The sequence below is a fragment of the Spermophilus citellus genome (assembly GCF_964194105.1).
Source record: "Spermophilus citellus genome assembly, chromosome: 11".
NCBI classification, from domain to species: Eukaryota; Metazoa; Chordata; class Mammalia; order Rodentia; family Sciuridae; genus Spermophilus; species Spermophilus citellus.
The window spans coordinates 121,783,902-121,808,224 of NC_138192.1; the positions used below are offsets into that span (position 1 = coordinate 121,783,902).

The 24,323-nt window shown below is 34.8% G+C and overlaps 1 protein-coding gene across 2 annotated transcripts in view; it reads left to right on the forward strand.

Annotated features, from left to right (window-relative positions):
• ACSL3 (acyl-CoA synthetase long chain family member 3) overlaps window positions 1–24,323 on the forward strand; it is a 69,981-nt gene that overhangs the window by 34,096 nt on the left and 11,562 nt on the right. For both annotated transcript variants that reach the window (XM_081261600.1, XM_081261601.1), the window contains 10 exons: window positions 8,189–8,606; window positions 13,945–14,122; window positions 15,132–15,241; window positions 16,063–16,201; window positions 17,648–17,798; window positions 19,076–19,199; window positions 19,432–19,503; window positions 20,969–21,108; window positions 22,389–22,561; window positions 23,760–23,834. In XM_081261600.1, the coding sequence (XP_081117726.1) occupies window positions 8,229–8,606; window positions 13,945–14,122; window positions 15,132–15,241; window positions 16,063–16,201; window positions 17,648–17,798; window positions 19,076–19,199; window positions 19,432–19,503; window positions 20,969–21,108; window positions 22,389–22,561; window positions 23,760–23,834 (1,540 nt within the window). In that variant the 5' untranslated portion in view covers window positions 8,189–8,228. The remainder of the gene's footprint in view (window positions 1–8,188; window positions 8,607–13,944; window positions 14,123–15,131; window positions 15,242–16,062; window positions 16,202–17,647; window positions 17,799–19,075; window positions 19,200–19,431; window positions 19,504–20,968; window positions 21,109–22,388; window positions 22,562–23,759; window positions 23,835–24,323) is intronic.

Genomic DNA, 24,323 nt, shown 5'->3' on the forward strand with positions numbered 1-24,323 from the left:
CCTGGGTGGGTGGATTCTCCAGACAGAGCTATGCATCAGGATCCTGGTTGGGGTTGGCAGGGTGGGGGATGTACTGTGCCCTTTATCCAGGGCAATGCAGTGGTGTGGTAACTAGGAGGCTTGTAAAGATTGCAGGCTTTTCCAACAGCAAATGCCTTAGGTATTTGTGGTGTGTGGGGGAATTCCCCACTTGGTCAAGTTCTTGGTTCAGGGTTGATCTCCACAGACAGGATGCTTTGTGCTTAACTTCCTTCTTTATGAGGCTGTCTTGTGTTTCTGTGCTTTACAACATCTCTGTCACATCCACATTGCACTCAGGTGCTCTTCCTCAGACATTCCAGTGGAATAGTTCCTGGTTTTTCCTTGTTTTGGTACTTTGCTCTGGAGGGAAGTGTGCCAGGCGTCTCTGGTTAGCCATCTTGCTCATGTTCCCTTCCTCACTTTGCACTTGCTTACAAAGTAAAGAAAGCACATTGTCATGTGAGTATTAGCCATCTGCATTTTCTTTCTCTACAGCCCAGTTTTCCTCTTGTTGCTTTTTAAATTTATGGACACTTTTCATATTTTGTCATTGTTACTTTTTCCCCCAGTCTTGTTTTCCTTTTGATTTTTAAATTGTTTCAACTTACAAAACTGTTAGATCTTTAAAGTTTATGGAGGAGAAGAATTGGTGAGAAAAATTTGAAAAATATGGGTCTTTAAAATTGTAGTTCCCAAGCATTATTATACATAAAACTCACGTGGTTTCTATTTGAAGATGCGCAAGCCACTAGAGTTTGCATTTTATAGCTGTTGGGGTGGTAAGGAAGAGGGAGGCATATTTGAGTAAACTTTATATCAAATAACCTCTAAGGTAATTCTGATAGTGTGATTGGTTAGTACATGGACCATGTTTGAGAGACACTGTTGTAAATCTATATTCAGAGTAGTAAAATATTAGCAAAGCAGTAGAAAAATAGATCAGAGAGAGAGAGAATAGCAGTTATAAATATCCAAGGGTAAATGAGAAGTTTTTAGTGAAGGGGATATTTTGGTTAACTGGGAGAAGGTTGATTTGTTTAATAAACAGTTTAGGAGGTTCTTGAGAAAAAAAAAACTTTCTTTATAGGAAAGTAAAGTCTGTTTAAAAATCTGGATGAAGGGCTGGGTCTGTGGCTCAGTGGTAGAGCCCTTGCCTCCTGTGTGAGGCACTGGGTTTGATTCTCAGCATTACATGTAAATAAATGAATAAAGTATGACCCATCAATAACTAAAAAAAAAATTTAAAAAAATCTGGATGAAAAATTATGTAAATAGTAGAAAAAATATGAGTCTATTAGCTTAATCTTTGGATAGATAAAACCAGTTAGACTGGCAACCTAGAAAGAAAAGATTGACAGATCTGTTTACTTTTCAGAGTTAATACAAATGTAGAAATATGAAAAATTGCCCTTGACTAGATTTCTAAGTTCTTTACATTTTTCTATAGCCAGTAAATAGGGTACAATTTGCCAAAGGTTCATAATTCTACCTAATTTTTCTAAAATAAAAACTCCACCTCCGTCTTACTTCACCTGGGTAGCTAGGATTACAATGTGTACTGGGCCTGGTTTACATATTGCCTCCTGAACACATGCTGCTTCTGGTACTTGTTCAAGCCCCTTTTTTCCTATCCCTGTCCTCACTTAATTTTCATGATTTTAATAAATTGTTATTTGTGCTTTTTACTGCATTCTTCCTGAAGTGCTATTTATGCTCAGTGATTAATACTTACAAAAAGTTTTATATTTTAACCTGTGATTTATTTTATATTATGCCTATGATCCATTATTGTTAATTTTTTATATGGTATAAGGAAGGAGGTCCGACTTTATTCTCTTAGGTTGATATTTATTTGTTTTAGTGTAATTTGTTGAAAAGACTGTTCTTTCTGTAAATACTGTCACCCTTTTGAAATCCAGTTGTCCATAATATAAGTGTTTATTTCTGGACTTGAAGATCTGTTCCACTGATCAGTATGTCTGTCCTTTTCCTAATACCCTCATTATGATGATTACAGTTGCTTTGTGATAAGTTTTGGAATGAAAATATATAGGTCCTTCAAGTTCATTTTTCTTTTTTAATTGTTTTAGCTGTATTAGATAATTTGAGATTCCATATGAATTGTATAGGATCAATTTACCAGTTTCTGAAAAAAAAAACAGCTGAAATTTTAATGAGTCTATAATATTGATTTGAGGCATATTGCCATTTATTATTATTATTTTTATTATTTATTTTTGTATGCGGTGCTGACGATCGACCCCAGAGCCTCACACATGCTAGGCAAGTACTCTGCCACTGAGTTACAGCTCCAGCCCCAAGGCATATTGCCATTTTAACATTAAATCTTCTAGTCTGTGAACAGGGGATATTTTTCTATTTATTTAGGTCTTCTTTAATATCCTTGAACAATGTTTTGTGGTTTTCAGGGTACAAATTTTATAGTTCTTGATATAGTTAAGAGTATTATTATATTATTATATATAATAGTATTAGTATTATTATAACCTCAAAAAATCCAAACAAACAGAAATCAAGCAAACCTGGAAATAAATCTAACCAAGGAGGTGAAAGACCTTTATGATGAAAACCAAAATGCTGAAGAAAAAAATTGAAGATATAATAAGGTAGAAAGACCTCCCATGTTGTAGATGGGAAGAATTAATATAATTAAAGTGACCATATTACAAAAGCAATATACCGATTCAGTGCAGTCCTCATCACAATGCTAATGACATTCTTCACAGAACTGGAAAAAACAGTCCTAAATTAATTTGGAAGAATAAAAGACCCTGAATAGCCAAAGCAGTTCTAAGCCAAAAAAGCAATGCTCAAAGTATCATAATACCTGACTTCAAATTATATACTATGGAGCTATAGTAACATAAAATAGACACATAGACCGAGCTACACAACAGAAGACAGAGACAAACCCACACACATTTGGTCATCTGATCCTTGACAGAGGTGCCCAAAACATACATTGGAGAAAAGACAACCTTTTAAATAAATGATGTTGGGAAAACATGTACAATGATGAGACTAGATCCTTATCTCTTACCTTGCTCAAAAATCAACTAAAAAAAAATGGATCAAAAATCTAGGAATTAAAGAGAAACTATGCAATTCCTAAAGAAAATGTAGGGTTAGTACTCCCAATATATAGGCACAGGCAACATCTAAAGCTCAGGAAATAATACCCAGAATTAATAAGTAGGATGACATCAAATTGAAAAGCTTCAACACAACAAAGGAAACAGCTAAGAATGGGAGAAAGCTACTCTTCTGACAGGATTGATATCTAGGGCATATAAAGAACTCAAAAAACAAAACAAAATCCCCAAACAACCAACCTAAGTAATAAATGGGCAAATGAACTAAACTGATTTGTGTTTCTTTCTCAAAGAAGAAATACAAGTGATCAACAAACATAGGCAAAAAGTTCAACATCTTTAATAATTAGGGAACTTCAAATCAAAATTACACCGAGATTTCATCTTATTCCAGTTAGAATGGCAGCCATTAAGAATATAAAAAATATAAATGTTGGAAATGATGTGGAGAAAAAGGAACATTTGTTGGTAGGATAAAATTAGTACATCTACTAAGGAAATGAGTATGTAGGTTCCTCAAAAGACTAGGAATGGAACTATATATGATCCAGCTGTACCAGTCCTCAGTTTTTACCTGAAGAATTAAAGTCATCATACTACAGTGATACATATGTTCCCATGTTTATAGTAGCGCAATTCACAACAGCCAAACTATGTAACCAGACTAGGTGCTCATCAATGGATGAATGGATAAAGAAAATGTGGTGTGTAATATAAAATGGGATTTTATTCAGCCACAAAGAAGAATGAAATTAGGTCATTTGCAGGAAAATGGATGGAGCTTGAGAATGTTAATTTTAAGTGCAATAAGTCAGAACGTCAAAGGTCATATGTTTTATTCTCATGTGGAAGCTAGAGAGGATAGAGGACAAGAAAGGTGGTGGTGGTGGAATCTCATGAAAGTCAAAGGGAGATCAATAGAGTAGAAGAAAGGGACTAGGGGAATGGTGGAGGGGAAGGAACGGGGAAATACTGGGGAATAATATTGGCCTAATTTTTGTGTATGTATGAATATGTAACAACAAATCCCCCATTAGGTATAATTATGATGCACCAATAAAAATACAGAAAATAAATTTCAGAGTACTTAAATAATATCATTCTCCTGGTTATTAATGTACATTTTTTTTTGTTACTCTGATGTCCTCAAAATAGCAAGACCATTTGTTTTATGTGCCATTTTCCTGAATGGAGACCTTCATTGTCTCTCCATGACCTTTATGGCAATGATCCATATTCTTTGGACTGGTCTTCAAAATATTGTAGAGTATGTTGTCTAAGAAAACAGCCTGGGAGGGTGAACAGAACCTGGGCCCCATTTGGAGTCCTAGCTTCTCCCCAGTTGTGCATGAGCAAATTTGGAGGTGTTTCTTATCTTGTAAGAGAATTGGATTTTTAATTTTTAAAGCACAGTTTTCTTTGTTTCCTTGAATGTATTCATGCTTTGATCTCTTTTAAATTAAGTCTGACATCTGGGTCTTCTCAGGGACAACTTCTGCCTGCTTGCTTGCATTTTATGTGTCATATTTGCTATTTGTTTGCATGCCTCATAATTTTGTGTTGTAAACTGGACATTTTAGATGGTATTGTATAACAACTCTGATTAGTGATCTCCCTTTTTTTTCCAGGACTTTTTGCTATTGTGGTGTTTGTTTGCTTAGTGACTTGGTTAAACTAGTTCACTGAGCTTTTTCTTTCTTGCATAGTATACTGATACTGCTCCTCTGAGGGCACATCTCTTGGGCCCGCACACAGTCTTCCCTTCTCAAGTGCTGACAGCAGTTTTAGCAGAATTCACTTTAACTGTCTCTTTCTATGCTTTCCTTGTTAAGTTTGTAAGTATTCTGTCTCTGTTGGTATCACAACCAGCAGTTATTCTTTACTAATTAATTGTTGGGTGATTTTTTTTTTTAAATCATTTTGGACAGAGCTCTGGGCCATAAATAGCTCCTTAAAATATATGCCTTTTCATAGGGGTTGTACCAGAGGCTGGTCTTTTGGTTTTTTCAGGAATCTTAGAGGGTTCTTCCTGGTTTTCTGTTAAAAATTTGATGGGCTTATTCTTTTTTTTTTTATTGTTGGTCGTTCAAAACATTACATAGTTCTTAATATATCATATTTCACATTTTGATTCAAGTGGGTTATGAACTCCCATTTTTACCCCGTATACAGATTGCTGTATCACATCAGTTACACTTCCATTGATTTACATATTGCCATTCTAGTGTCTGATGTATTCTGCTGTCTATCCTATTCTCTACTATCCCCCCTCCCCTCCCCTCCCCTCTTCTCTCTCTACCCCCTCTACTGTAAATCATTTCTTCCACTTGTATTATTCTTCTCTTACCCCTCATTTCCTCTTATATGTAATTTTGTATAACCCTGAGGATCACCTTCCATTTCCATGCAATTTCCCTTCTCTCTCCCTTTCTCTCCCACCTCTCATCCCTGTTTAATGTTGATTTTCTTCTCAAGCTCTTCGTCCCTACCCTGTCCTTGGTTACTCCCCTTATATCAAAGAAGTCATTTGGCATTTGTTTTTTAAGGATTACTTAAATGCTTTCTTGTTGCCATCAACCTCGTGTTAATTGCTCACCACCAAAGTCTTTGTAATTTTTGACAGTGCCATCAGACATGAACTACTCCATTTTCTGTTCCACATAAAGTTAATCTTAGAAATTACTAAGGAGTTTTCTGTTCTTACTGCCTGTGTCTCTGGCCTGTGTAGAACCTCTATGCCATTGATATGGAGGCTGGGGCAGTGGCTTGGTTTTTTTTTCTCTGCTTATGAGTGGTATGCTAGGCCATGGGTTTAGGTACTGATGTCAGTTTGGAGTTTCTCTACCTGCCTGGAACCTCTGCCTTAAAAGCGAACTAAAATCATTTCGGAAAGCAGTATAGGAATCCTTCAAAAGATTAGGAACAGAACCACCATATTACCCAGCTATTCCACTCCGTGGTATTTATCCTAAAGAACTAAAATCAGCACACTGTTGTAATACATGCATGCCATTGTTTGTAGCAACACAGTCAACGATAGCCAAATTATGGAACCAGCCTAGGTGTGCATCAGTAGATGAATGGATAAAGAAAATATGGTATATACACAATGGAGTTTGCTCATCCATAAAGAACAATGAAATTGTTATTTACTGTTAAATGGTTAGAACTGGAGTGCATCATGCTAAGTGAAATAAGCCAGACTCAGAGAGTCAAATATAATTTCTTCATGTGTGGAAGTTAGAAAGTAAGGAACAAAATGGATCTTGTGAAAATAGAAGGGAGATCAGTAGAGTAGAAGAAGGGAACCAAAAAGGAGGGAGGGAGAAGAGGGAGGGGAAGAACTGGGGAATGAAGTTGATCAAACTAAGCTAGGTGCATGTATGAATATACCACAATGCATTTCAATTTTATATATAACTGAATCCATTAAAAATAAATAGAATAGAGGAAGGGGATCAGGGGTAGGGAAGATGGGAGGAAATGGGGTAGTGCTAAGGACTGAAATGGATAGAACTATGTTATGTGTATTGATTAATATGTTAAAATGAACCCTACTGATACACACATATATATATGTATATATACGTATACACACACACACACACACACACACACACATATATATATATATCCATGATGCACTTAAAAAAATAATAATCTGTACTCATCGTTCTTGTCCTGCTGCACCTGGGATAGAACTCTTGTCTTATAAGTGGAGATTGGGTTAAAGAAGGGATTCCTCAGATCTCTTAACTACACTTTGCTGGAATAGAATTTTTGTAACGTGGAGCTGAGGTGAACTCATAGTCCAGGATTTGGATCAGGGCAGACAACGAGTTAGTAGTTTGCTTCAGTTTTTTTCAAGAATGACATTATTCCCCGTGTACCACACAATGGTATTTCCTCTGCCTAGGGCACTCTTCATCTCCACATAGGCACATGGAACACTCTTTTCCTTCTGAGTCTCTGTTTAGAGCCAGGGAAGCTTTCCCTAAGTTTCCATACAAATTACCTTTCCAACATTGTCGCCATCATTTTATCTTTCACTTACTTGGGTTTATTTTTTTTCCTAATAGCATTTAATACCATTGGGCATGTGAACATACACATGTATGCATTTGCTTGTCTACCTCTCCCAGTAAAAGTGTGGGTCTCTTAAGAGCAGGGACTTTGTTTTGTTCACCATTGTATTACCCATATTTAGAATAGTGTCTTGAGAGCCTGTTTGGAGGTTCTATCAGGGAAGCACAGCTCCTCCTGTACCCTTGATTGAAGAACAGCCCTCCTTGATTGGGGAAGTTTGTCTTCTTCATCCTCTTTGAGCGTGCAGCTTCAGGAGGGACACAGGTGGAGCAGTGAGGAGGGAGGGGATACCCACCTAACCAGCCAGATGAGCTGAATCAACCTGGTGATCAGTGGGGTGACGGATGTTGCAGCTAGAGCAGCTCACATCCTAGAAAAATATCTAACACAGTAAAGTTTCAATAAATTTGATGAATGAAGAGTATAAAATGACCGCAGTTTATCGCCTTTTTGCTTCATTTTACTGCCTAAGTTGGCAGATATTTAGAAGTACTGTGAAAAATGAATTTTACATGTTTGCCAACTCCAGTACTTGCTAGAGTGAGAATGGTGTTCACAGGGTAAGAGTGCAGGGATTATTTAGTAATGGCTTCTGCTTGAGTCATGAAAGAGAAGAATGTGGCATTTATGCACAATATTTGCCATCTTTAATGTAGTGGGATGCTAAAGGACAGGAAATAAGTAAATTTTTGGTCCCCCATCCCTTTCTGGCTTGCTCCCTACTTAACTGTTGGGAAGGGTTAGGTTGGAAAGCCCACCAGTTTACAGTGTGATGTGGAAACTTCTCTAATTTAATTGTTACTGAATTTGGTACAAATGAGACTATTAGAAGCTTCAGGATATTGATAGGGGACAGAATATTAATTCCTGCCTGATTAGGAAAGTTTGTTTGCTTGACTAATATGAAGAACTGTTCTTTAAAGTTATTTTAAAATAATTTCAAACTAATGTCTTTTCCTTCCTTCTAGATTCTTGTTGAAACCTGTTAATTCTACTTCTTGAACACTTATGAATAACCACGTGTCTTCAAAATCATCTACCATGAAGCTAAAACAGACTATCAATCCCATTCTTTTGTACTTCATACATTTTATAATATTAATTTATACTATTATAACATATATTCCATTTTATTTTTTATCTGAGTCAAGACAAGAGAAATCAAACCAAATTAAAGCAAAGCCTGTAAATTCAAACCCTGAGTCTGCATACAGAGCTATTAATAGTTTAGGTGGTTTGGTTTCAGTATTGTACCCTGGATGTGATACACTAGATAAAATTTTTATGTATGCAAAAAACAAATTTAAGGACAAAAGACTCTTGGGAACACGTGAAATATTAAACGAGGAAGATGAAATACAACCAAATGGAAAAATTTTTAAAAAGGTAAGGTAATATTTCATTGCTTTTGACTTCCCTCTGAATACAATGTACTTTAGAAGTGGTGGCAAGGGACAAGTGACAAGCACAGCCTTCTCCTGCTAGAATTTGCTGATGTTGGAGGAGAAAGGGGACTAGACTATGTTTTCATCTCTCTGAACCTCACAAGCCTAATTTATTCTGCAATTTTCAGAAAGATATTTAGAATGCCCCCTGCTCTGGAGCTTTTTTGAATCTGATTATCTCACAGGGCTTAGAATAGAATGTCATGTAGTTTTGGCTATGAAACTGTATTCCCTGGTTTCCAGAAGCACCTGGGTACTTGAGATGCCTCCATGTTTTGGGTGTGGACCTTCTGTTTCTGATTTTCATGTGGGTTTTTGTGGGTGCATAATGTCTTAATACTTTGATTATGGCAATTGATGGTTTAAAAAATATCTTTTTATAACTATAGAGGAACCTGCCATTATTGATTTGAAACAGAACAAGCTGTCCCCAGAGTTAGAGAAACATAGTTATTAAGAGCCTGTAATCCTGCCTGCAATCCCAGTGACCAGGAAGCCAAAGCAGGAGGATTGCAAGTTCCAAGCTGGCCTTGGAAACTCAAGACCCTCTCACAAAATTAAAAACAAAAACAAAACCCCCAAAATGGGCTGGGGATGTAGCACAGTGGTGCCCCTGGGTTCAATTCCCAGTGGTGTTTGAAGAGGGGGGGGGGGAAAGCCTGGACTCCAGATGCAGACTGTAGATTTGAATTTTATCTTTGCCTCTTACTGGTCTGTGACTTTGGAAAAGTCAAATTTGCCTCAGTTCTTTTATCTTTAATATGGAGATAATGATCATCACATTTGTTGTTATTTTTTATAAGCCAAGCTGTTTTGAGATCTTTACATTCATCAACTTTCTAGAGTTTAAATGACCCTAAGAATTAATATTAATGTCTCTTCAGATTATAGCATTGAGGCAGAGATGGGTTAGGTAACTTGACCCTGCTGTATGCATAGATTCCACAAAGCAGGAAGTTTTGTACTAAAATAAAAAAGGTTAGACAGCGAGACATACTGTTTTTAATCAGCAGTCTTTTCTGTCTGTAGTACAATATTATGAGGCTCTATTCAGTATAGGAAGTTTTTAAGTTTCCTTATGTCAAGAAGATTCACCTATTGTTAGTATTTGCCTCAAACTGTTCAAAAGGTTGTATATAGACTGACTAAAAAAATGGAATATTTTTCTTGTCTGAAATCAAGTTCATTGGGAAAGTAGAATTAATTTTTAAGTTTTGTGTGTAATAAATGAAGCAGATATTTTCTTTTGGTCTTCCCAGAGAAGAAAGTGTGCTTGACCGCCAGTTAGCTAAGCCTTGCATTTCTCTTGGCCCTGTGTTGCCTTGTGGCACACAGGAGAGGAGGTGGGTATCTCAGCTGCCTGTTAAACATTCAGGGCTTCCCCGGCCCATGGTTTCTTGTTAAACCCATTGTATTGTGGTTGTAACAGCCTTTGTCATGACAGGGTATTAAGTATCCTGACTTCTGTCCTTTGTGCCTGCTACCCTGCCACCGATCAAAACAAAGATAGCTCAGCAGGAGGGTTAGAAGATATACTTTTGATGAAATATTTTCATTAAAATGATTACCATACTTGAAGGCTTTGGGAAGCAACACTTTTAGGGCTTGTTTAAGCTGGGATGTATCTGATATGGTAAAACAAAGCTATAAATATTGTATACCATACCCTTACAAACCTTATTTCAAAATAATGATTTAATTTTTTTTTTTTTTTTTTTTTTTTTTTTTGCGATGGTAGGAATCCAACCCAGGGTCGCATGCATTCGAGGCAAGCACTCCACCACTGAGCTATATTCCCATTTGTGAACTTCATAGCTTTGTTTTGCACAAACTGAGAAAGGCACAGAGCAAATTCTGCTATGATTTTGAGGCTTGATGAGCCTTTTCATGACTATTTGCCCATTCTTCCAAGCTCTATGTTTTATAAAACTATATAGCAAGATAAACATCTTGGCAGGTGTGTGTGTGTGTGTGTGTGTGTGTGTGTGTGTGTGTCTCACTGTCCTAGCAGCAATAATGTTTTGTTGAAATGAAGAACTGTGAAAGATTGGATTTCAGAGCAACTTTAAAAATGCATGTGAACCTGAATAGAAAAGAGTTGCAAAAAATGAACATATCAGAAATGGAAAAGACCACACGTCTGGTTCAGATATTTTTTGAGCTAAATATCTGAAATACTTTAAACTTTTTTCTTGTGTATTTGTTACATATTAGAGGATTATATAATCATAGTGCTCACAGAAGACTTTACTGACATTCCTTATAAATTGATCCAAAAAGATGATAGAAACACTTATTTCTGTCCTTGTAAATTGACCTCACTTTCTTTTCCTCAGTGCCTTCCTTTGTGTTGCCTCTTCCTCCAGTCATTTTTTTTAACCCTTTAATGTGTATGTGTGTGATATTTACTTCCCAATTTGTAAGAACTTTAACATCATAATTCATGTAAAAAGTAATGGATCTCTTGGCCAGGATCTGTGGTTTGGTATTATCTGTCTCTTCTTGGTTTTCCCTTTGTAACTTGTTCTTTTTCAGATGGGCATGGCTTTTTTTTTTTTTTTTTTTTTTTTTTTAAATCAGTCTTAAAAGTGTGAGGCAGCCAGCCAGAGGGGAGACAGATAAGACTTCCTGGGGTTCAAAATGAAGTTGTACTTAATTATACTATCCATTCCATATTTATCAAATAATTGTTGAGGGCCTCTAACAATAGTGAACAAGTTATGGTGGTTACTCTTCTCTGGATCTTAACATTTGCATGGGAGGTAAAGAGACAATAAATAAGTTAACAGAAATGTGATCTTTTGTGAAAAAAATAAAGAGGATTGGTGATCAAGGAAAACCAGCCCATCTTAGTATGTTATGATTCAGCTGAGGCCTGAATAGCAAGAAAGAGCCAACTTTTCAAAGATATGGGTAAAGAAAGTTCTTTGTAGTGGGATAGAGTAGAGTAGTGTCTCAGAGGCACTAACTACTCAGTTGAATGAGGTCTGTCTTTGGGGTGTAGAATTTAAGAAGGCATTTAGATTCTGAGTGCCCTACATACCTGTCTTTCCCTAGCCTAGCTAGTCTGAAGAATAGAGAAGACAAAGTGAATTAATAGAAGGTAGTCAGGGAAGAGGATGTGAGAGGAATACAGAGAGGCATGTCACTTCTAGATCCCCTACTGCTTGTTAGGCCAGGGTAAGGTGTTTGGTTTCTTCTCTAGTGCTGCTGGAAGGGGAAACCTGCAGAATGTTAAACAGGGGAGTGACCTCATTTAAGTGGATTGTAGGGGAATAAGAATGAGGGCAGTTTGACCAATTGGTAGGAATTCAGGGGAAAGATAGACCAGGATGACAGGGATGGAGGTGGAAAGAAATGACTAGATTCTGAGCATACTTTGTAGATTGAGTTGGTAGAACTTATAGGTGGATTTAGAAATGAGTTGTGAAGATAAATGTCATGGAGATTGTCTCTTAATTTTTGTGTTGAGCAGTTGAGGGGATGGTACAATACTTACAGGAATGGCCAAGAGAAAAAACGGGGAGGACAGTGAATGAGAATTTTTTTTTTCTTTTCAAAACTTGCTGAGTTTTGTGGGACTGTTAGATAGCCTACTTGAATGTAAAAAAAAATGGGTATCCAAGTTAGGGGTCTGGACTGGAAATGAAAATTCTGAAGACTTTGAAGTAAGCTCTTCAGAATCTGGCTTTTGACAGAATACTCAGCCATGTGGACTACAGAGTGTAAGTACAGATCAATGTAGGTTATTAAATTTAATCATAGGAAGCTTAGGGAATTTCTGTTTAATTGCTCAGTGAAATATGAGACACAGGGTGACCAGATGGATGTATGAAAGGGAGGAAGTAAACAGAAGGTTTCAAAGATATTTCAGAGGGTGAGAAAATGAATATACCAGGGTAGAATAAATAATATGATTGTGAGCTGCAGGGATCTGTGTGCTATATTTAATAAGGTAATTTTTTTTTTCCTGCAGCAGTATTTAACAACAAAGGCAGAATAACTTAATGAGTTTAGTCTAGGGTTGGGCTAACCATAGGGACAACAGTACAGAGTTAGGATTAGAAAATTTTCAGAGCAAGTCAGATAAAATTAAGGAGTGAATATTGTTATCTTAATGCAATCTTTATGAGGAATATAATTACTAGAAGACTCAGTGGTTTAAAGAATTCACTTTATATTTAAATCTGCAAAGATTTTTTTTTAGAGAGAGAGAGAGAATTTTTTTAATTTTTTTTTTTTTTTTTTAGTTTTCGGCGGACACAACATCTTTGTTTGTATGTGGTGCTGAGGATCCAACCCCGGGCCGCACATATGCCAGGCGAGCGCGCTACCGCTTGAGCCACATCCCCAGCCCCAAAATCTGCAAAGATTTTAATTATCATTAAATAGGACACTAGAGGGCAGCATTTGTCCTTTTTGTCTTCATTCCACCTTGTCTGGAAATTTCTTGACTATTTTTTGCATTTTAAAAAATGAATATAGTCAGATGTTTTTGAAGGTGTTTAGACGCACATTATTAAAGCTGTGTTTGGGAGCTAGCATGCTTCTGCAGAGTTGGCTTTTTATTCAGTCTTTACTTGTGAAGGGGAATTTATGGTCTTGTCTAAAGACAATTCCTAAAGACAAAAATATGTTAACTAGCTTTAAAAGACATTATTTCTAACTCAAACTTCATTATTACCTGCACTCATGCTATAAACACGGATGAAAGGCTAGAATCAAGACTTATTTATTCTGTATACAGCAATTCAAATTGAACAGCCATAAATATTTCTATTACTTTGGGGGAGCAGGACCAACAGGTCATGTTGTATCATTTAGTATTGAAATAAAGATGTTCCTAAGGGAAAGAAAGTCAAATTTTGGCATTAGTAGTACTTAGTACCAGGCCGGACATTAAATTAACAACTAAATCATTTAAGTAAAGGAAATCTGCAAGTGAATTATTAGTAGATGGCCAAGAAATTGACCTATAAAATTCCATGAAACTGGATATTTTTGAAAACAAAAAGTACTCTCCCATTTAAAAAAAAATTCTGTCACAGTTAAAGATTTAGAATAGGATTTGAGTTGTTTTAGAAGATATCACAAAATAGCTGATTTTTAAAATAGATTTTTCACTTGAAACTCAATTTCTAGCTTTTTATTGGGCAAAATGTTTTATGCAGATATAATATGCTAGTTTGTTATTAAAATTGAAACATTCTGACTTCTGTCTGTAAATAATATTTTGGTTATATTAAAAGCTATTTGTATCTTTTTTTGATGTTTATTAGGTTATTCTGGGAAATTATAATTGGCTGTCCTATGAAGATGTCTTTGTCCGAGCCTTTAATTTTGGAAGTGGCTTACAGATGTTGGGTCAGAAAGCAAAGACCAATATCGCCATCTTCTGTGAGACCAGGGCTGAGTGGATGATTGCTGCACAGGCGTGTTTTATGTATAATTTTCAGCGTAAGTAAGCTTTCTTATTTTCTGAAAGAGTGAACTTTTATAATTTGGGAGAGATGATATTTTTAAAATTAAGAGGTTAACATTCTTGTATCCAATCAGTGGAGAACTCTTTGTTAGGATTTGGATTTTTTGGTCTCTTGGAAAAGGAATCAGTTGTGGAGTAAATTGTACCTGTCAAATGTAGTAAAGGGACTTGAATCTTTGCAGGGGTGGGTGTATGGTGCTGGGAATTGCATCCATGTCTTACATGTGCCAACCAAATGCTCTTACATCTGAGGCACATTCCCAGCCCTACTTGGACCTATTAATAGGAGACTTTCTGGGTCTAGGGAACTACGTCTATACCTAGGGCTTATTGCTCTGCTGCCCTCTCTCAGGAGCCCCCGTTGAAGTTACTGGCATTTCATTAATGCCACTTCGGTCAGTAGCAACAGTTGACCTCTAAAACATATCCACGCTGAAACTGGTAGACTTCAGGGTGCTTAATTGCATGATTGGTAATTTTAATGTTGTAGTTATTTGGACAGCAACTATGATGGTCAATCTGTGAGATGGTCCTGGAAGCTTAGTTCAGAAATCTTTCATCTTTTAGATGAAACAGAAACGAAACTTTTCACCAGATTTCTTGCTGTAAAATCTTCCAATTTTTCTTTAAATAAGCATTGTCTTTTTGTTTTCACAGGTTTGGATTTGCATTATTTATTTTAAGAAGCTTTAAAAGAATTATTTTCAAAGTCATTTTATGTCTTACGTTTTTCAGTTAGGCAGAAAGTAAAAAAAATCCATGTTATTGTAATATCTGTGGGTGAAACAAAATAAAAATTCAAATTTCATTAATACTTCAAAATAATTTTAGGAAACATAACACCATTCTCATGGACTTATTTATTTAATAATCTAGTGTTCAGAAAGCTCCTTTGAGACTCACATCCATTTCCAGGGATGCTGTTTGCATTTGGTAGTTCATGAGGTGTTTTGAATATCTGACTTGTGTTTCTTTTCCTTGTAGTTGTTACATTATATGCTACCCTAGGAGGTCCAGCCATTGTTCATGGATTAAATGAAACAGAGGTGACCAATATTATCACTAGTAAAGAGCTCTTACAAACAAAGTTGAAGGTGAGGACTGTAGTTAATTTACTTCAGAATTTTTACTATGATGAACCTTATTATTGATAACTTAGTTCTTTTTTGATCTTTTAACATTTTTAATATTTTTGCAAGCTTTTAAAAATATCAGATTTTATTCCTTTCCTTTGAAATAGAAGACTTAGATTTCATGTATATTCAGATAGACCCGAGTTACAAATTGCTAATAGGTCTATATCTAAATTGAAGAGGCTACAACTTTTTCTTATATAATACTCCTCTATTTTCTAGTGTATTTTAAATAAATTTGTTATTTTGAAGGGCTATATTTAAAATCAGTAATTCACTGAGTTTAAATCACTGAGTAATAATGATTTCTATGACAAATTTGCCCAAAAGGAAGATTATTAATAAAATAGGAAAAGGGTTTCTTTAGTTTCTAGACAGCTTCCTCTAAAAAGAACATCATCTGGGATATTCTTTTTAAATAAATTTACAAGTGAAATCCCCCTCCTCCTCCTACACCCTCTCCTTACAGCTCCTTCCTGCACCCTTCTCCTTTCTGGCTTTGCCTCTGGAAACTTTATCCTGTATTTACCTGCCCATTTTGTTAGGCAGTAACTTTGTTGATTAGGATTTGACCCAAGAACAGGGTACACACTATAAATCTAGTACAATGCAGTAGTGAGTTAGACCAGTATTTATTGATCTAAAAAAAGATCTTTAGCTAGTGCACGTCTCCCTCTTGCTTTTTTTGAGGCAAGAAATTAATAAGTCACTGAATATAGTAAACTTCTTTTATTGGATCCTGAACTGTTTGAATAAGGAATGTGGTAAATGTATTTTTCCAGGATATAGTTTCTTTGATCCCACGCCTGCGGCACATCATCACTGTTGATGGGAAGCCACCGACCTGGTCCGAGTTCCCCAAAGGTGTCATCGTGCACACCATGGCTGCAGTGCAGGCTCTTGGAGCAAAGGGCAGCATGGGTATGTCACATTTCCCTCATTCCTTATGTGCAGTCTCCAATCACCATGTTCTCCAGAATTACTCCAAAGATTTGATTCTCAGGTTAGATCAAAAATCACATTTGTCTAGGCATAGTTGGGGAAGGTGGGCTCTTCTAGAAATACTTTTCATCTTGCCTTTGAAAAGAAAAGTTTAAGGAAAGCACCAACATCAACATTAATTTATTGGTATTCTGAAAGTAGTACTTAATTGAAATGAATTTTAAAACTTTTTCCCTTACATCATTCATTTTTCTTGTTTCCTTTTTCTGATAGTTTTGGAGAGTTTAAAGTTGATTTTATAAAGTGATGCCATTGTGTTTGCCCATGTGCATCACTGTTAAGTTATTAACAGATGGCTAATCCTAGAACTCCTCCTTTTACTTCCTGCTCCAACTCTAACCTTCTAGAGGGATCAGATTTTTCCCTCCAATGATAAGCACAATTAGGAATGGTAAATCTAGAAGTTAGGACTGTCAAATAAGCATTAAAAAAATTAGAGAATTTGCAATTGTTTTGAGATGTTGCAAAGTCTCCTGGGGTATTTGGACTATTTCCTCTGAAGTTCAAAGACAAGGACCATTAGAGTTAGCAAATGTCATCTTAGAAAGGGAAGTGTCTTTATATGGTGGCAGATAATTATGCTGTGAGCCGAAGGAGTGAATGGCAGATGCAGAAGTAGTGACTGGTGAGACAGGAGGTCATTCTCTTGGGAACCTGTTGAAAAGAGTTTTTTTTTTCCTTGAAGTCTGTATGTTAGGAAGTTCTTGAGTGTAACCAAGTGAATTTCACCTCTGTGAAACAGAGAACATTTTTTAGCAAATATCCAGATACCCTATTCTGTTTCTTAGTTGAATTACTAGAATAGCCTTTTGTCTCCTTAATTCCTTTCTGCCTTTTCTAAAGTTAGGAAGCCACACGGCAGTATGGTTATCTTTGTCACAGTTGATGATAGCTATGTTTAAAACATGTTGATTTCTGTTTGAGAGTGAAATCCAAAGTCCTTAGCCTGGCCCTCTGAGGCCTGTGGAGTCCTGGATGCTCCTTCACCATAATTTCTGCCATTCTTCCTCTTGCTCATTCCATTCCATACATATTCCTACCTGAGAACCTTTGTACTTGCTTATTTACCTCTACTTGGATTTCTGTCTTCCCAATTCCAGGGTTTTCATGGCTCTCTTCCTCACTTTATTCAGGTATTCGCTAAAACAACTCTACAGAGAGGGTTTTTCTGACCTTTCCATCTAAACAGCATCTACTGTCATTTTCTCACCTTGTCTTTATTTTCTTTATGGACCTAACCTGTCTGTCCCAATAGAATTTATGTCCTCTGTATGAGTAATTGTGTTAACAAATAAATGATTATGAAAAAACTTGATGTGGATGAATTTCTTAAAAGTATGCATTTTTTCTTTTCCTTCAATACAGAAAACAGACCTTATTGCAAACCATTGCCCTCAGATATTGCAGTAATCATGTATACCAGTGGATCCACAGGACTTCCAAAGGGAGTCATGATTTCACACAGTAACATCATTGCTGGTATAACTGGGATGGCGAAAAGGATTCCCAAACTGGGGTATGTCATAGTGAAATAGCACTGAGTAGTTCAGTATTCGTACCTGTTGTTATAATGTTTGTGTCATTTTAGTATGTCGTTAAAGTGCTTCTTCAGTCTATTCATAGTAGGCATTTCCTTAAGTTTATTAAAACCAGTTACAAAACAGTTACTTGTATGAGGCTTGAAATGTAATTTGTAGGTTTTTTAAAGTACATATTTTATCTGATTTTATAATTGTGAATCCTCTAGTTTAAATTATTTTAATCAGTTGGTATTGTTTCCCTACATACATAGTCATTTTTATATCTAAATACAATTTAGGTGAGCCTTACAAGCGTAGTAATTTTTATATCTAAATACAATTTAGGTGAACAAATAATCTAACCCAGAAATATTTATTAAGTTTCTATATTTACAGTCTCTGATTTATGTTTTTAAGACTGATTCCAGTGGCATACGGTAGGGTATAATGAAGTGGGAAGAGACTGATGGAGGAAACTGGACGGAAGTTTGAGGGACTGTAAAGGAAACATCCTAGATGATATCAGTATTGTAATGAGTGATCTGGTGCAGTGGATGGATATTTTTGATGCCATTATGTATAGAAATCACACACATACACATGGAGTTACTGTGGGATTGAACTTGGGGATGGAGAGAAATTTATATATATATATATATATATATATATATATATACACACACACATACACACACACACACACACACACATACTTCAGGAAAAAAATTAAGAGCAACAGTTTTCTTTATAATATTTGCCTCAGTTGCCCTTCAGATTTTAGTTGTGGGGGCAGTTCTTGAAAAATATAGACATAGGTATGTACATATTTTCTTACATGTTAAGATATTATTATTCTTAGTTATATCTAGCTCCCAGAATAGGCATGTTTTCTGTAAAATTCCTGGAAGACACTTGTGAAATCTATTTGAGTTCTTTGGGTTGGCAAACCACTAAAGACCATCTCCTCCTTGGATTTCTTCTGTTCTTCTGTACCCTCTTTCTATGCCTTAGTACTTTGTGTCTGTAGCACTCAGTGTGTGCCTTCAAGTAGGACTGGAAACAGCCACTGCCCAGGGTACCCAACACCTCAGTTTTAGGTTGGGCTGTAGTGCTTTTTTCTTAATATTCTATGTCTGTTTGTCTGTCTCAGTGTTTCTTTTTTTTCCTCTAACAACAGGGAGCCCAAACTGATACTTTATGGCCCTTCCATGTGCCTTCTGTGGCAGGGAGAATGCACCTGACCTTTGCTTTTTATCTCTCTCTTTTCTTTTAGAGAGGAAGATGTATACATTGGATATTTGCCCCTGGCCCATGTTTTAGAATTAAGTGCTGAGCTTGTTTGTCTTTCTCACGGCTGCCGCATTGGCTACTCTTCACCACAGACTTTAGCAGATCAGGTAAATCTGTCTGTAACTTGAAATACTTATCTAGAAAAATTAGTTTTTAGCAATTTTTTCCTGTCAGTATGACACTATATTAGAAGAATGACAATCATTTAAAAATAAGCTCTTTTTAATTGCTCTTTAGAATATAAGTACATTAAAAGGATAAATTTACAATAGGCTTTTTTAATCTAAGAATTCCATTGAGTTTTTAAAATAAGGATCACTTTTTCTTTCTGTTTCATAGTCTTCAAAAATAAAAAAAGGAAGCAAAGGGGATACATCCATGTTGAAACCAACCCTGATGGCAGCTGTCCCGGTAAGAATCGATGATCGTTTAATATTGAGTTCTGAAGAACTATCAGCAGCCCCACTTGACAAGGCAGCTTATGGAGGATTTATTCCATATCGAATATCAATATTGCCTTAAGTGTTATGATAGATTTACTTACTCTTGCTTTATCTTTTTATTTACTAAATACTCAATTTAGTTTCAGCTTCCACCTGATATAGTCAGTTAATTTACTTAAATAGCTTCTTTAAAAAAACAAAAACAAAACCTTTATTTTTAATTTATTTTTATGTGGTGCTGAGGATTGAACCCAGGGCTTTGAACGTGCTAGACAGCGCTCTATTCCCAGCCCCTCAGTTAAAATCATTTTTCTGATACCTATTTGCTGATTAGTAGAAACCTTAAGTAAAGTGCAGTAGGAGATAGGAGGAAGGAACAAGGCCATTTTTTTTTCTTTTTAAATATTTTTTATTGGAGATAGACACGGTACTTTATTGTTATTTATTTTTATGTGGTACTGAGGATCAAATCCAGTGCCTCACACGTCAGGCAAGTGCTCTACCACTGGGGTAGGCCACTTTTACCTACACATATTCCCTCCTGAGTCCTCAGAAAGTCTGACCAAGTTACCAAAAAGAGTGACAGAGAAGCTATTCCAACTTTGAATTACCTGAGAAGTGCCATGAATCCAATTATAATATGAGAGTGGAATAGATCTGGGAATAAGATAATAGATAAGGGACAGTAACGATTTTCTGTCTGTTCCTCATGTGGGCTTCATGTAGTTTTCTGATTTTGCTTTGAAGTGTTGGGTACTTGAATGCTCAGAACAATATTATTACGTAGTTCTTCCAAAATCAAATGAAAATGGTTAGTAGTTTTGGAATTTGTGTGAGTATAATTACAATTTCCTAAGTAGTAGTCTACTTTAAATTCTTAGTTCACTTAGAAGTTAATGTAACTTAAAATTGTAAAGGAAAAATTATTTTTTTATTAAAGCAAATTGCAGTTCAGACAAGGGAAATTTCATGGGTGCAGCATTAAAAAGAAAACCAAAAACCAAAGAACAAAACAAAAAATGCTATCTATGATCCTTTTGTGAATGAAATAGGTGGTATGTCTATATATTTATGTGATAATTTTAGGAGATTTTAAAAAATATTTCAAATAGTTGTTTATTTATTTTATAAATTTAGTTTTTAGTTAAGAATAAGTAAGATAAACAAGCAAAGCAATATAAACAATCACTAATGGTATATTCCTGCCTTAAGGCATTTGTTTTTCTTATTATTCATTTGTGTATCTATTTCTGCTATTTAAAAACTATCTGCAGAAATCTCACTTTTAAGCTGTGACTCTATTTAAAATTCTTGTCTTGATAGAATACATCTTTGAAAATGTCTTTTAATATTGATAGAAATAGCAATTGGTGGTTGGTTATGTAAATACATGAGGCAGCTGATATGATATCATTATTATCTCATACATGTAGGAAATCATGGATCGGATCTACAAAAATGTCATGAATAAAGTAAATGAAATGAGTAGTTTTCAACGGAATCTGTTTATTCTAGCCTATAATTACAAAATGGAACAGATTTCCAAAGGGCATAGTACTCCACTATGTGACAGGTAAGTAAAGGCCCATCTACTCTCTATCCCTCTCACCCTCTTTCTATCTTCCCTTCCTATTCCCTTTGGTAAGTTAAGGGTTGTTAATATGATAATTGTGAGAAATAAATTTATTTTTAAAAGTCAAAGGACTATTTAAAAATTTACCTGCATAAGAATTTGAAATTTTTCACTTATAATTTTGTTATATTTAATATTGTGCTTAAATTTTATGACATTTTTGTTTTAAAATTTAATTCAATATGAATATAAAGTGATAACTAAATATAATTAATATTTCATGTTTAAAGTTTTAAATGACAAGTTTTACCCCCACCTATATTCAGTAGATTTATGTTTTCTTATCAAATAGTTTAGAAATTAGAATATGAAACTATTACATTCAAATTATTTTTTATGGGAATATAAATACAGTTTTAAGATGCTTCACATTATTTAAAATTTTATGTTTTTTCCCTGCCTTACTTTAATTACCTATTTTTAGTGAGATAAAATAATTGCTATGGGAAGTCTGTTCATCTATCTTTTCTTTTTCAAATGAATTGTCACTTGGTCTTAATCTTTTTCAAAAAAGTGTCTGCTATCCCCACCCCATGCATTTCTGGGGATGGAACCTAGGGTGCTGCTCATGCAAGGCAAGCACTCTACTCTGAGCTACATCCCTGTCTCCCTCTTCTCCATTTTTTGAGTAAGGTGTAGTAAACCATCTCTAACGTGCATTTTCAGAAACATATCAAAAAATGTTTGCATTTTTTATTCATACCAAATACTTTGCCAGATTTTAAATAAGCAGTAACCACTTTAAAACTTCAATTATCCTAAACTTTTTAAAAAAAGTTAGATTGCTGTATCATAGAATTATAAAATTCTAATTAAGTTAAAGCAAAAAATTAGTTTGCCTTTAATAAATTTTATAAAGATGTGAGATTGTTTAGTATTAATATATAGTAAACAATGATAGATATTTTCACACATACGTATAAAATGATATAATATAAGTTGCTCTGGCCATAAGGGATTTCCATTACTTTATAAAATTAAATCTGGCAATTTTGAATTCAAATGTTACTTGAAAATTTCTTAAAAGGAAGCCATACTTTTTTACCTGGTTGATGATATACTAAAAATAAGATTTAATAGTGAGTCATGATATCTTCTGAATTTGAATAGGTAACTTAATTTTAAAATCTCATATAACAAAATTGAGAGGTTAATCTAAATATTTGAAAAAATTCCATTCAGCTTTAAAATCCTGTGATTCTCTGATTAATTTTTTTTAGATTTGTTTTCCGCAAAGTTCGAGGCTTGCTAGGTGGAAATATTCGCCTTTTATTGTGTGGCGGTGCTCCGCTTTCTGCAACTACACAGCGATTCATGAATATCTGTTTTTGCTGTCCTGTTGGTCAGGGATATGGACTCACTGAATCAACTGGGGCTGGAACAATTACAGAAGGTTAGTGTCGTCCATGAAATGTCCTCTGAGTGCCATTGGAGGCTGGGGCACAGCTTTAGGCCTTTTTAAATTTTTTATAATATATGAAAGAAGAAAGTAAGTTATGGTTTTTGTGTAGCAGAATAATGGTAAATTCCAGATACTGTGATTATTATTATTGGTTTATTAGGATGTATTATGTGGATCAGTAGTCAATAATTCATTTAGAAGAATTTTTAATATTAAACTATGGGATATGTAATATTAAAAAGTGATCAACATTCTGGAAAAGAAGCTTTAGTAACAAATGTTGCTTGTATTGTATACATTAGTTTTCTTACAGCAGTTATTAAATTTCTTCTTTCTAGAAGAAATTTAATTTGAATTTAAATTTAATTTTAATTTCTTTTAGAAGAAATTTAATTTTCTATTAAATTTCTTCCTTTTTCCTAGTTGTTTGGGTAAGTGTATTACGACTCAGATTCCAGAAATGTTTATGGGAGTCTTCCTAAGTGTGTAGAGAAATTAGATTCAGGTCTAGATATTATAATGCCAGAGTTTATCATGGTGTCATGGTTGAGGAGGGGCTCTTCTACTACCTCTTCAGTGGTTCCTGGCGAATCCCATTTCAGAGAATCCTACTCCTAGAAGAAGCTACTGTGCATTTTCTAGATAGTGATAGAGGCTAAACCTCTTAACTAGCAGTTTTTCCCCCTCTTTATCATGAGAGCTTCTATTACACCTTTCTTATGTCTGGTCTGCTTTGCATTGATTTTTTATATTTCTGTGTCTTTGTTGTGTTCTCTATATTTTACATATTTTTGTAACTTACAAATATCATTTGTACGAAATAAACAGTCCTAAATACATTCATATGGTTTCTTCTGTGGATCCTTAATTTCTGTTTTTAAGATTTAAGCTGAATGTGTTATTAATCAGTATCAGTATATGTTGTAAATAACAGTCTTTGATTTCTGATATTTGATGATTTTCATGGAGAAAATTTGTTGTAGTAATTCATAATAGTGTCTAGTAATTTGGGGTTTGCAAAACACTCTATGGGTCAAATAGTACCCCTGTGTTGGCCTCACAGCTGGCAGTTTGCAGCTTTGCTGTTCAGGATGCTTTAGGGCTGTCTAAGTTTTCATTTTTTTATAATGTAGAAAAATCAACTCATTAACTACTGTTCTGAAATAACTTTTTCCCCTTTGCATCTTAGTGTGGGACTATAATACTGGCAGAGTGGGAGCACCATTAGTTTGCTGTGAAATCAAATTAAAGAACTGGGAAGAAGGTAATAACTCATTTTAACTAGAGCATTAAATTTTATAAGATTAAATTGTGAAATTAGAAGCATACTTCATTTTCTTATTTTAGAATATAAAATTACCTACAGGTACTCTTTTTTGTTATTTATAATAATTACATTTATCCAGAAATGTCAGATACATTTATTTTTCTTGTTTCTATAGAATTATAAATGTTTTAATTTTGCTTATTATTACATAAATACAAGTAAGATTATGGCCAAAAACTTGAAATGTACTAAATGCATAATGTTAATAAATTAGAAGTGATCATAACATTATTTTATAGAAGCAGAATCATAAAATTAATCCTTTGAGGAGTTTTACGTGTTTTTTTTTTCTTTTCCCTGAGGACTTCAACTTAGAATTTGTCAGAAGGAAATTTTCTTGTAATCCACATAAGTTTGTTTGTTGCTTTTGCTCTTGAAAATACAAATCACTTTTTAAAAATTTATTTGATCATATTAAAGTGTAAA